The 13,906-nt window shown below is 47.0% G+C and overlaps 1 protein-coding gene across 4 annotated transcripts in view; it reads left to right on the top strand.

The window, feature by feature from the left end:
• The window catches only part of TFEC (transcription factor EC), a 123,479-nt gene that overhangs the window by 79,297 nt on the left and 30,276 nt on the right, over positions 1-13,906 (top strand). Inside the window, exons 1-3 of one of the 4 annotated variants that reach the window (XM_081023783.1) lie at positions 11,385-11,663; positions 12,175-12,420; positions 13,622-13,717. In XM_081023783.1, the coding sequence (XP_080879909.1) occupies positions 11,631-11,663; positions 12,175-12,420; positions 13,622-13,717 (375 nt within the window). In that variant the 5' untranslated portion in view covers positions 11,385-11,630. Of the gene's footprint in view, positions 1-11,384; positions 11,664-12,174; positions 12,421-13,621; positions 13,718-13,906 lie in introns of those variants that run through there. The other 3 variants (XM_081023782.1, XM_081023785.1, XM_081023784.1) reach the window with 3 other exon arrangements.

Below are 13,906 nucleotides of genomic sequence, written 5' to 3'. Positions count from 1 at the left end.
ACCACTTTAGATAATGGGGCCTCCCGCTGCTGCCACACGATTTCTGTTCTCATCCTGAAGCAAAGTTCTTAACCCAAGCTACTATTTCTGGGTTAGCAAAGTCTGTAACCTGAAGCGTATGTAACCCGAGGTACCACTGTATATCTTTTCATTTTCTCAGACTTTTAGGATACCACTGTAATGTTTTTGACTGTTTTGTGCTGCCTTTGTGACATTGTGGGCATGCAGTTTAATTATGTGCTGTTCACACTGATGCATTAAGTGTGGCATTCAGCTAAGTTTTACTCAGAGTAAATGTGACTAAGTTTGGTCCCTTAATTTCAGTGGGTCTACTCTGAGTAAATCATAGCTGAATGCTCCTTAATTTTGTTTTCTCCTTTCTGGGGTATGATTGAAGGCCAGTGCAATGCAAAAATGAATGGGTTAGGCTTAGAAACAGTAGCTGGCCCAAGGCCATCTAGTAAGCCCAAGCAGAATTTGAACCCAGGTTGCCCTGTCCAAGTCCAACGCTTTATCTATTTCATCATTACCCTGGCTTTTTGTGCTGGCTTATTGGTCTTACAGCAGCACTGTACGGATTTTGACATCTAAAGATAGCTCTCCTTGCTTGAGCTATAATAGACGAAGGTTTAATAATGCCTGACAGCTATGATAGATAAAGAATCTCTCTCTTTCTGCGTGTCTCTCTCTTACACATACACACACATTTACAGATGCAGACTATTTTTAGGATGTTGGTATTAAAATAGACAGCTCAATAATACATTTTGAGTGGCCTATGCAGTAAAAAGGGGTGGTGTGTGGGGGGAACCATGAAAATAGTTATTGCTTGAATCTGCTTCCCTTTGTTCAAAATTTGTTGAAGAGTATGATGTCAAAAGGTTAAATTGAATGTAAAAGACTATATTTAATGTCACATGAGTGTTTTGTTTTAACTTCAAAGCTTCTTCACATAGTAACTTTTCTTCAGGACAAGATGTGTTCTTCGGTAATTGCTCTTCATTGAGATGAATATAAAGGAAGTTCTATCTTCAGAGTAAAGATTTGAGAAAAGAAAGTATTTCGGGTTTTTTATATATAAAAAATCAGCTATAAAATTTATAGGCTGATCACGTGAGTTGATATGGTGCTGTAAGCAGCATCTCCTAACATTTGGTGCAAGTTCCTCAGAAGAGCAGATCCTCCAAGTGTCTCTATTTTCCAGGGACGTCCCAGATTTAGATAAGCCATCCCAGTTTCTGATTAGATCCCAGAATGTCCCATTTTTCCTTACGATGTCCCTATTTTTGTTGGAGAAATGTTGGAGTTCTCTGATCCCCAAGCTGTCTGAAGGCTATGCTGTGTAGGGATTTTTTAAAAAAATGTTTAATGTTTTATTATGTTGTTATATAAGTTGGAAGCTGCCCAGAGTGGCTGGGGCAACCTAGTAAGATGTGTGAAATTAGTAGTAAAATTATCATTATGGAATGGGACGTCCCTGTTTTCATTGGAGAAATACTGGAGGGTATGCAAGAGAGAACTATCTATTCTCTATAGGTTGAGAAGGTTTCATTACCACCTCCTTTAGGTTTTACTTATTTAAAATATTTTCATACAATGAAAGGTGTACAATGCAAATTCCTGCATGTTCGGAGTTTTGGGCTGGGTTGCCATCAGTATGCTGATGACACCCAACTCTATCTGTTGATGGATGGCCATCCTGACTCGGCCCCAGACACACTGACCAGATGTTTGGAAGCTGTGGCTGGATGGTTACGTGGGAGCCGGTTGAAGCTAAATCCTTCGAAGACAGAGGTCCTGTGGCTGGGACGGGGCGATATGGGATTGGGGGGGCAACTCCCATCTCTTGCGGGGGTGCAATTAGTGCCAGCACCGTCCGTTAAGAGTTTGGGTGTAATCTTCGACACCTCCCTTTCCATGGAGGTGCAGATTGCAGCTATAACAAAGGCGGCATTTTTCCATCTCCGCCAAGCTAAGCAGTTGGCTCCTTACCTCTCTCGCCCTGACCCAGCCACTGTGATCCACGCGACGGTCACCTCCAGACTGGATTATTGTAACTCGCTCTACGTGGGGCTGCCCTTGAGACTGACCCAGAAACTCCAGCGGGTGCAGAATGCTGCAGCGAGACTCCTTACGAGGTCTTCGCTGCGAGATCACATTCACCCGGTGCTATACCAGCTGCACTGGCTCCCGGTGGAGTACAGGATCAGGTTTAAGGTGCTGGTTTTAACCTTTAAAGCCCTATACAGCCTAGGACCCTCGTACCTACGGGACCGCCTCTCCTGGTATGCCCCACAGAGAAACTTACGGTCTTCAAATAAAAACATCTTGAAGGTCCCAGGCCACAGAGAGGTTAGGCTGGCCTCAACTAGAGCCAGGGCTTTTTCGGCTGTGGCTCCGATCTGGTGGAACACTCTGTCACAAGAGACCAGGGCCCTGTGGGACTTGACATCTTTCCGCAGGGCCTGCAAGACAGAGCTGTTCCACCAGGCCTTTGGCCAGGGCACAGCCTGACTCCCTCCCTCGGCAATCTTCGCGGAGCTCTGGCCCAATGGTTGTCAGTGGCTTGAATTAATTAATTTTATAATGAATGATTTTAGAGTGTTGTTTATGCTGTACTTTTGTACTGTTTTATTGTTGTTAGCTGCCCTGAGCCCGGCTTCGGCTGGGGAGGGCGGGATATAAATAAAAATTATTATTATTATTATTATTATTATTATTGCACTAGATGACCCAGAGGGTCCCTTCCAACTCTACAATTCTGTGATTCTATGATTCTACAGAGTTGGCATTAAAAACACAATAAAACCACATACACATAAACAGAATACCTGGGTTTTCGAACGCCTCTGTAGTCGACGTTTCAGAACTCGAATGCTGAAAACCCGGAAGTAAATGCCTCTGTTTTCGAATGCACCTCGGAAGTCAAAAAGGAAACGCAGCTTCCGTTTTGAGTTTTCTGTATTGAGGCTTCCGTTTTGAGGCTTCCACTTTCAGTTTTCGGTCTTTGAACATTTTGGAATGCATACGGACTTCCCAAACTGATTATGTTCAAAAACTGAGGTACAATTGTAGTAATTTAAACCAATGGATGCTAAAAGTCAGAAAAGGCTTGGGAGAAAAGATAGGCCTTCACCAGACACCTAATTGGCAGCAGTGTCAGTGCCTGCCTCCATTCAGTGAATTTGGTTCTGAATTGGTCACCCTAGCAATTCCCCACATCACCAGCATTATGCAAGAATGGCTACTTAGTCATAAGTTATGTAAGGTAAAGGGACCCCTGACCATTAGGTCCAGTCAGTCGTGACCGACTCCGGGGTTGCGGCGCTCATCTCGCTTTATTGGCCGAGGGAGCCGGCGAACAGCTTCCAGGTCATGTGGCCATCATGACTAAGCCACTTCTGGCGAACCAGAGCAGCACACGGAAATGCCGCTTACCTTCCCACCAGAGTGGTACCTATTTATCTACTTGCACTTTGACGTGCTTTCGAGCTGCTAGGTTGGTAGCAGCAGGGACCAAGCAACAGGAGCTCATCCCGCCATGGGGATTCAAACCGCTGACCTTCTGATCGGCAAGTCGTAGGCTCTATGGTTTAACCCACAGCGCCACCCGCGTCCCTAGTCATAAGTTAGCTAAGCCATATAGTGATGGCCATGAATTCGGATGGCATTAAAAGAGGATGAGGCAAAATATTGGAGGATAAGGCTATCAGTGTCTCCTAACCACATGTACTACTTTCGCGGCTGCAGGCAATAGGCCTCTGAATACCAGCTACTGGGAATCTCAAGGGAGGAAAGTGTTGTTGTGTATATGTCTCTCTCACAGGCTCCCCAGAGGCATCTGGTTGGCCAGGATGATAGACTGAGTGGTCCTTTAGCCTGTTCCTGCATGAGTTTCATTATGTAAGTGCCTGGAAGATCCTTAAGGTCGACATTCAGAATTTGTACTTCCCACAAGCGGCAAAGTCTGTACATGCACTTCTCACAGTTCCTTTCATGCCTACTTGGAATGAAAAAGTCCAACTCCGGCCTGGTCCTGCACAAGCCTCAAAGTCACATATTGTGGGAAATCAAATGTTGCTGTTGAATGCAATTACAGTGGTACCTCAGGTTAAGAACTTAATTTGTTCTGGAGGTCCGTTCTTAATCTGAAACTGTTCTTAACCTGAGGTACCACTTTAGCTAATGGGGCCTCCCACTGCCGCCACGCGATTCCTGTTCTCATCCTGAAGCGAAGTTCTTAACCTGAGGTACTATTTCTGGGTTAGCAGAGTCTGTAACCTGAAGCGTCAGTAACCTGAGGTACCACTGTAGTTTATAATTGTACCACACAGATGGGCAATATGTGGCTTTCCAGATTTTGTTGGACTCTTCCATTATCCCCAGCCAGTACGAACAATGGCCAAGGATGATGGGCGGTACACAAGTTTCTCATCCTTGTTGCAAAGCATACATAGCTCTAGTTCTGGTGAGCCAGATGACGTTAAAAACTTCCCATATTTTATATTTAGTTGCTGTGCTGCTTGTAACAAGCAGGAACAGATCAACCAAATGTTTTAAAGAGGTTAGCTGCTTGTCAGATGTGTGCTGCTTTCCCTTAGTTTGAAATGTGATGTCTTCATTGTACAAATTGCCAGCTTTTTAGCAAAGATTCCTATTCTTATGTATATTAACACATTTGTAGTTTTTTTTGTTTATGTAAAGGAGGAAAAGGAGGAAAAGTCCTAACAGTGCGAGAGACCTACAGAAAATTTGAAACGGAAAACATGCAGGCAGGAGATGTTGCAAAAGTTTTACAGTAATTTGTCTGTTACGTCAGATTAAAGCTGCACACTGACTAGGGAGGGAGTCTCCATTTGAGACAGTGAATGTGCAAACATGCAGAGGATTGGTTGCACATGTTTCTGACATTTAGCTGTGATCTCTGAACGCATGTGGTGGTTCTGAAAAATAAAGAGATCATAATGGTCTGGATCTGAGTTTCACTGTAGAATGTTACACACACCCACACCCACACACCCCATCACATGTGAGTGTTTTCTTCAGTTTTGATAAATGCATACAGTTTTGGTTTCATTGATCTGAGGTAGTTCAGATGGATAGATAAACAGTTGTGCTTGAGAGCTAAAGGTTTGGATTCAAATTATGGCCCAGTTTCAGTAATGACATGACCATGCAAAGTTAATGTCAGGGAACTGACATCGGAGCCAGAGGCGGAGGCTAGGCTCTCAGGCGTTGCTGGAGAAGGGTCCAGCAGGGGGAGAGGCGGCTCACCAGCTGGGGAAAGAAATCAGCGTAACACCAGGGATAAAGGGGGGCAGATGGGGGAATCGGCGAGGGGGCTCCAGGACTCCTCGCCGGAGATCAGCGAGGAGGGCACGGGTCCTCCGCTACCCACGCCCTCCCTGCGCAGAAGACTTCCGCGCAGGGCGAGTAGGAGGAGACTTGGAGTCAAACAACTTTTATGCTGGAAAAGGTTTAAGAAACGCCCACTGACGGATTCTGCTAGCGACTGAACAGCCACGAAGTGCAGGGCTGTCCAGACAGAAAAGGTTTAACAAGGCAACCTAGCCAGGAGTGGCACCAACTTGCGCACGAGCAACCCCTACATTTATTACAGCAATCCGTCAGTCCTTGACGTTGCTTGTGCGCAGCGACAGGCAGGCAGCAGAATGAGCCAAACCGGAGAAGCCGGCGCCACGGAGGAAGCAGCTGGAGTGCAAAATCTGGTGGAGAGGAACCGAGATTTGGAACAGCATGTGGCTCTTCTCACGGCGCGGTTGGAAGAAAGGCGGGCTCACGATGCACAGGTCAGGACCACCCCCGTAGCAAGGAAGGTACCGGGACTGGTACACAAGTTTGGGGGGAAGCCCCAGGACTACAACGCATTCCGAACGGAAATAGAATACGCTTTGGAACTGCAGCATAAGGATTTTGCAGACGATGGGGAGAGGGTGGCCTACATTGTCGGGCATCTGCAGGATGGGGCCAGGGAATGGATCAGGCCCCTAATGGCAACGCAAAATGCCGCCTTGAAAGACCTGAGGAAATTCTTCCAGGCGATGGATGCGATGTATTCCAGTGATGTGCAGCAAAGTGTGACTCGGCGGGAACTGATGGGTTGTAAACAGGGGAACCAGTCAGTTAGAGACTACTGGTCGCGCTTTGCCATGTTAGTCCACCGGCTCGGGTGGGAATTGGACTCGGAACCCATTCAGATGTTGTTTGAGGAGGGGTTGTCCCCAACGGTGAAGGACGAGCTTTCCCGCGCGTCCCGCCCACAGTCGATGGATCAGCTGACCAAGGCAGTGCTTGTGATTGGCGTAAGACAGGAAGCGCGGGCTCAGGAGAAGAGGGAAGGGAGAGGGGAACGTTGCCATGACTACCGCATTCCTGAAATACCGAGGCAGCCTTCCCTGCCGGCGGAGCCAATGGAAATTGATGGCGCGTGCGGGGGGAGGTTTCAAACTCCAGTGAAGGTCGCAAAAGGATTGGAAAACTAATAAGAAGTGTTTCCTCTGCCAGCGGCCAGGACATTTTGCTAGGGTCTGCCCTCAAAGAAAGGCCTGGCAAGGAATGGTGGGAGCTGCTGGAGGTGAGGAGGAGGGGGAAAAGGGGCAGGAGCAGGGAAACGCCAACGCTTGGCTGCCACTCAGCGGGCACAGCAGCCAGGCCAGCAACCAATAGAAGTGCCCCAGCCAGACCCCCCCAGAGCGGCCATAGCCATAGAAGTGGTGCTAGAACTCCCGAATGGGCACCCAGTCAAGGTGAAGGGGCTGTTGGATTCAGGCAGTTCCTGCAATTTTTTCAGCAAGGACTTCGCCCTAGAGCACCAGCTCCACCTGCTGCCCCTGGATTTTCCCTTGCAAGTGACCACCATTGATGGCAGGGAGCTTCTGGGAGGGGAAGTGACGCACCAGACCCCACCAATGAGAATGAGGGTTTCCAGGCACACGGAGACCATTGCCTTTCACGTAGCCACACTGGCAGGACCCCCAATAATATTAGGGATGAGCTGGCTGGCACTACATGATCCAGTAGTGGCATGGCATCAGCGGACGGTCACCTTTGGGTCAGCTTACTGCTTGGAACACTGTCTAGGGGGGGGGAAACCCCAAGGATGACCGTGGCCAGGGTGGCTGGGTTAGCGGTGGAGCCGAAAGGGGAGGTGCCACCACAATATGCTGACCTGAAGGAGGTCTTCAGCAAGAAGGAGGCGGATAGACTACCCCCCCATAGACCCTTTGACTGCCAAATCAACTTGCTCCCAGGGGCTCAGCTGCCAGTGGGTAAACTGTATGCCATGTCGGACCGGGAGATGAAGGAGTTGCGGGAGTTTATTGACAAGAACCTGAAGAGGGGGTTCATCAAAGGCGGTGGGGGGCAGTCCGGTGTTCTTTGTGGACAAAAAAGGGACTAACCAGCCCAGATTGGTCGTAGATTTTAGGGCGTTAAATTTGGTATCAGAACCCGTGACCTTCCCAATGCCCAGGATTGACGACATTTTAACATGGGTGAGGCAGGGAAATTTTTTTACCAAGCTGGACCTCAGGGGAGCATACAATTTGATTAGGATGAGGGAGGGGGACGAATGGAAGACCACAATGTTCACCCCCCTGGGGGCCTTTGAGTACTTAGTTATGCCATTTGGATTACAGTTGGGCTCTGCCTGTTTTCAAGCTTTCATGCACCACGTGTTGGGGGCCCTGCTGTACAAGAACTGCGTCCTTCTTGGACGACGTCTTAATCTATTCGGACAATGAGAAGCAACATGTCAGAGATGTCAGGGAAGTGCTATAGAGACTGCAGAAGCACCAGTTGTGGGTCAAGCTGGAAAAATGTCAGTTTCACACCAGAGAAGTTGAGTTTCTGGGGTACAAGTTGTCAGACAAAGGCCTAGCTATGGACCCAAGCAAGGTGCAGGCGGTGCTGGAATGGAAGGCCCCCAAAACCCGGAAGGACGTGCAGAGGTTCCTAGGGTTCAGCAACTTCTACAGGAAGTTTATCAAGAACTTCGCCCACTTGACAGCGCCCATCACACATTGTCTCAGTAGCAAAAAGAAGTTTGTCTGGACAGAAAGTGCCCAGCAATCCTTTGAAAGACTGAAGAAGGCGTTCGCTTCGGAAGAGCAGCTCCTGCACGTTGATCTGGAGAAACCCATGAGGCTAGAGACCGACGCGTCCGACAGAGCCATTGGGGCGGTTCTTTTGCAGCCAGGGAGGAGCAAGCAGGAATGGAAGCCGTGTGCCTTTTTCTCAAGGAAGCTGAGCAAGTCGAAGCACAACTATACGGTGTACAACCGTGAACTGCTTGCGATCTATGCGGCGTTTCGCCGATGGCGACATCTGCTGATAGGGGCACAGCACAAGATCCAGGTTTGTACTGATCACAAGAACTTGGATACTAGAAACGACGTGTTCGCTCAAACTAAAATCCGGGAACTCCGAGATGGAAGAGAAAACCAAGGGGGTTTGAGGAAAAGGAAGGGGTGCTGTACTATAAGGGGGCGCTGTATGTACCGGGGGAGACCCTGAGGGGAAAGGTACTCAAACAACTCCACGACAACCCCACAGCTGGGCACTTTGGACAGCACAAAACCATGATGCTCGTCACCAGGCAGTTCTGGTGGCCAAGGGTGAGGGAGGATGTACGGGAATATGTACGGGGGTGTGACCGCTGCCAAAGGGCAAAGGGGGAAAGGGCTGCCCCCGCAGGGTTACTGGAACCCTTACCCACGCCGGGAAGACCCTGGGAGGTGGTGTCCATTGATTTTATGACCGATTTGCCCAAGTCCCGGGGGAAGACAGCAGTCATGGTAGTAGTCGATCTATTGACAAAGATGTGCCATTTCATAGCTTGTTCACATGCGGTGACCGCAGAGGAGACAGCCAAGTTGTTTGTGGATCACATCTTCAGGTTGCATGGGGCTCACTCGAGAGTAGTTTCGGATCGCGGGAAACAATTTACTTCCCGGTTCTGGAGGAAGCTCATGAGCTTGCTGCAGGTAGAGGTGAGCTTCTCGATGGCGAGACATCCGGAAACCAACGGGCAAGCAGAAAGAGCGAACAGTGTACTCCAGCAATACCTACACTGCTACGTCAGCAAGAGGCAGAACGATTGGGTAGAGAAACTAGCGCTGGCTGAATTTGTGTACAATAACACTGAACATGTGTCCACGGGAATGAGCCCGTTCATGGCCAATTATGGGTGTCACCCCAGGGCCTTCCTGGGGAGTGGGGAGGAAGGGTGGAGCGTACCTGCGGCAGAGCAGTTTGTGGAAGAAATGGAGGCCCTGCACCAGCAACTTAAGATGAACTTAGAACGGGCCAAGGAAATTTACAAGAGGCAGGCAGACAAGCACCGTAGGGAAGGGGAGACCATACGGGTGGGGAACCGGGTGTGGTTGTCAACCCAAGGGTTACCCTTTAAGGGGGGGTGCAAGAAGTTGCAGCCAAGGCGGCTGGGGCCGTTTGAGGTAACACAGCAGGTGAACCCCGTGGCATTCAAACTCAAGTTGCCGGACAGCATGAAGATACACCTGGTGTTCCATAGGTCCCTACTCTCACCATACAGGGAGGGGCGGGGAGTCCCGGGGCGGGAAGGCGAAGTCACCACACACCCGCAGATAGAGGAGAGGGAACACCACAACCGGGCCACGGAAATACTAGATTCAAGGTGGCGAGGGCGCCAGGTGGAGTACCTGGTAGCTTGGGAGGGAGAACCCGGGTCGGAAAACACGTGGGTTCCCGCGGAGGCAATCAATGACGGGTATCTTGTGGAGGAATTCCACAGCCTGTTCCCGGACAAACCCAAGCCACTAGCGAGATTCTGGGAGGAGCAATTTGGAACCACAGATGAAGAAGAGGATTTTGTGGGCTTTTCTGCCTCAGAAGAGGAGGGAGGAGAGGCTTCGGAGGAAGAAGAATCAGACTGGGAGGCCCACCCCGCGGGGAGAGATCGGAGCGGGTGGGAAGCGGGTTTTGAATCCTCAGAGGATGGCGACAGCTCCTTCCGGGGATTCCCCGCATCGTCGGCCGAGGAAAGGGACAAAGTTGGATCAAAAGGTCGGGCCGGGGGTGAAGGGGGTCCTGGGGGGGAGGTGGATGTCAGGGAACTGACATCGGAGCCAGAGGCGGAGGCTAGGCTCTCAAGCGATGCTGGAGAAGGGCCCAGCAGGGGGAGAGGCGGCTCACCAGCTGGGGAAAGAAATCAGCGTAACACCAGGGATAAAGGGGGGCAGATGGGGGAATCGGCGAGGGGGCTCCAGGACTCCTCGCCGGAGATCAGCGAGGAGAGCACGGGTCCTCCGCTACCCACGCCCTCCCTGCGCAGAAGACTTCCGCGCAGGGCGAGTAGGAGGAGACTTGGAGTCAAACAACTTTTATGCTGGAAAAGGTTTAAGAAACGCCCACTGACAGATTCTGCTAACGACTGAACAGCCACAAAGTGCAGGGCTGTCCAGACAGAAAAGGTTTAACAAGGCAACCTAGCCAGGAGTGGCACCAACTTGCGCACGAGCAATCCCTACATTTATTACAGTTAAGTACTTAATTGAGTTCAAATGCCAACTTAGCTCTCCTACTAAAAGAAATGGGAAGTCAAGGCTGCAGTCCTATATACACTTTCCTGGAAGTAAACCCCTCCGAATTCAGTGGGGCTTACTTATGGGTATACATGTATAGGACTGGTTGGGTTGAGACCAGTGTCGATTTTGGTTGGATTGAGAACCAGTGTAATCTTAGATAAGGCTTGCAAACTTGTTTTCTATGCCATAAGTGGAAATACTTTTATTTTTGCTGTGGAGGATTCATGGAATAAAGATTAGGGGATAATGGACTTGGGAAGACTCACCAAAGGCATTTCAGACGAGATTAACCTTGTTTATAAATTATAATGTTTGGTAATGACTGAAAGTAAGAATAGCAAGATGGACAAGGTACATAAATAATGTACTGTGGTGACAGCAATGGGTGCCTGAGACTGATCCTTTGAATCAAATTTCCTTGAAAAATAATTTGGTTGAAATAACTTTTGGCTAATTTAGAATGGAAGTAGAATTGTACGCTACAATTAATTCCAAAACATTATGATGTGTATAAAAATGTATACTCTTATACGATTATTTTCAGATCGTATAAATCTTTTGCCTTTTACAAAATGTGTGGAATATAAGCACACATGTTTTGAACTGCGATAGTTTAAGTGGAAAGAAAACAAAACAAGAGCTGTAACACCATTTTTTAAGTCTTAAGGGTCATTTGAAGAAAACCTATTAGAAGAAATTTGTCATTAGTCATACTATAATATTGCAAGAAAGCCAGAGGGTGAATGTGACAGTACATATTTGTGTACTCAGTATCCCTGTAGTGGGTAAATTGTAGGAATGTGGCAAGGATCTGAGATGGGAGTTGTTTGAAGTAGTGGCTGTCAATCAGCACAATCAAAGGATGGCCTGCTCTGACACAATTAGCTGATTTGGGCATGGCCACTTAATTTATAAGGTCTCTCTGGCTGCTTGAAAGCTTTATCAGTCCTTAAGAGGAGCATCGAGAATACTACATTGCTTGAGGTTGGTCAGGGATAATCTACTGCACTGTTTTTGGATTATTTGATAGTGCCGAACTTAAAAATGCCTCATCTGACAGATTGCTCTTACTATCAGGTGAGCTATTGAAAATAAGTGCTAGTTTGGGTGCTGTTTCTCATTTTGCTAATGAAGAGCAATGATGTAGTTTGTATCTAATGGAAGTCTCTATTGGCAGATTATGCAGTGATCTTTGTGCACATTAGGCATGGTTTTCAACTCAAACTTGGTGTAAAAACAATGTTCAAAGGTATGCTGATGTTACTCTGCGTTCTTGAAATTGCATTCTTTCCTGAGATGATTGTTTCTGTGGCTGGAGAATTAACTGTATAATTAATTTGGGGAGCAGAGAAGATTGAATGGATTTCTTGAAGGCTGGGGTTCTCTGTTTGCTTATGGAAGTAGCATTGTCCAGTTAAACTACCATGCTTCTGTATAACTTAGCGGACATAGATCTTGTATAGCTTGTAGGTCACAGTGTCAGCTAGTTTCCATGACCTGCAATTTAGTTGCTCACAACTGTATTATTAAAGGTCCTCGAGCCTAATCTAAGAGAAATTGTACTTCATCGTTTTCTTTTCTTCCATAGGTCCAGACCCACTTGGACAATCCATCTAGGTATCACGTTCAGCAAACTCAGAGGCATCAAGTGAAGCAGTACCTAACGCTGGATGCGAAGCTGTCTAGCCAAAGCCTGTCATCTCATTCCCATTCAATCCATTCTTCAGCAGCTATGCCCATATTAAGGAGTGGGCATATGCCTCCGACCAACATCAGCACTCCTGGGAGTCCAGTGACCAAGTTATTAAGTCTTGGAGGAGAACAAGAAAATGCGGTATGTCATAGAGCTGTGAAATAGTCTAAGGCCTCTTGAATGTTGGTTTGCCAAATTAGATGGAGCTTACAAGATGGGGGAAAGGTCTCCCATTTGTTCAGCATTGCTACACCTAAATATGCCTGAGTTAAACTACATTTGTTGAGTGAGATCTGGAGGCTTATACATGAAATTCCATGTCATCACTGTGGATTTGTACCATTGTCAACGGTCCTTTTATAATCACGTAAGCATTGCTTAAAGAGATGTTTGCTCTCTGATGTGTTAAGGGGTGATTAATTCAACATCAAGTCTCGGGACTAAAGAAAACCTCCCAAATTTGCACAGGTTGGAGCCAGATTTAGTCATGCTTAGAGCAGACCTGAAGGAATGGGTTTCCCAAACCCAAAACTGACTGTGCAGGCAGTTTGAATAGCCTCCAATAAGGCTACAGACCCACTTTTATGACAAACTAAGACCTAAGTTTGGATTCAAACCTACCATTGTTAATTACAAACTATAGGATTTTATAGCAGCCCCTTGTTCCAGTAAATAAGGACTGCAGAGTTTTTACATGATATATGCATATAAATAGCAAATAGAGCTCATATTCTGCATGCATAGCTACATTCTGGGCTGCTACTAGAAACCACCCCTTTCTCAATCTTGGAATCTTTTCAGACTGTGAATTTAAAGTCCTATGTATATGTTGCCTTCCTCATTTATGTGACTTGCATTGCCATTGAAAATTTACCTTCCCCCAGTATGAGTTTGCTTCAGTTGTAGGGCTCTCATTTTTTGGGGGGGGGGGGATTGGTCCCAAAGTATTAATTTTGGAAGGACATAAATATTTCCAAAATGCTTTGAATGTGAGGATACTTTTATTCACAGTTATCCTTTCCCCTGCATGCTCATCTTCAGCACTATTTTGTTCCTTATTTGCTGTCGTTCCCCCACTGAATTAGTCACAAACAGGTGATCCTAGCTTAATCATAAGTCAATTTATAAATGAGATGCTGTTATGATGCTATTCAGCCAAACAGTATTGGCTATCATCATCATTTCATTTGTATGCCTCTTCTGAAAGTGATTCTGATCACAAAGAGAATTCTTTTATCAAAGGATTAGTGTTTGTTCTTTTTTTTTTTTTAAAGTGAATATTTGTAGAATAAGTTCCTCTGTTCACCATCCTCTTGCATTCATTGACAACTTCTTTTATTAGATGGAGGACGTTATCGATGACATAATCAACATGGAATCTAGTTTTAAGGATGAAGGGATAGGTTGCTCTGAAACACCGCTTCTCTTGCAAAGCACTGTAAGTAATTGACACTTCCCTTTCAAAAAAATTATTGAAGAATACAACTGAGAACTGTAATTCATTGTTGCACAAAGGTGATATTTGTTCTCTGGCTTCCTCTCTTGCATAAAACTATCTGAGAAAATTATCCTTTCCACTGACAAATTTCAGGATGGTGGAATGAGCAATAGAATGCTATCTTGTTAC

This window comes from Podarcis pityusensis, assembly GCF_964106645.2.
Source record: "Podarcis pityusensis genome assembly, chromosome: 10".
Taxonomy (NCBI): domain Eukaryota; kingdom Metazoa; phylum Chordata; class Lepidosauria; order Squamata; family Lacertidae; genus Podarcis; species Podarcis pityusensis.
The sequence above is the reverse complement of the archived record's forward strand: the minus strand, read 5'-3'. Positions and strand labels throughout refer to the sequence as shown.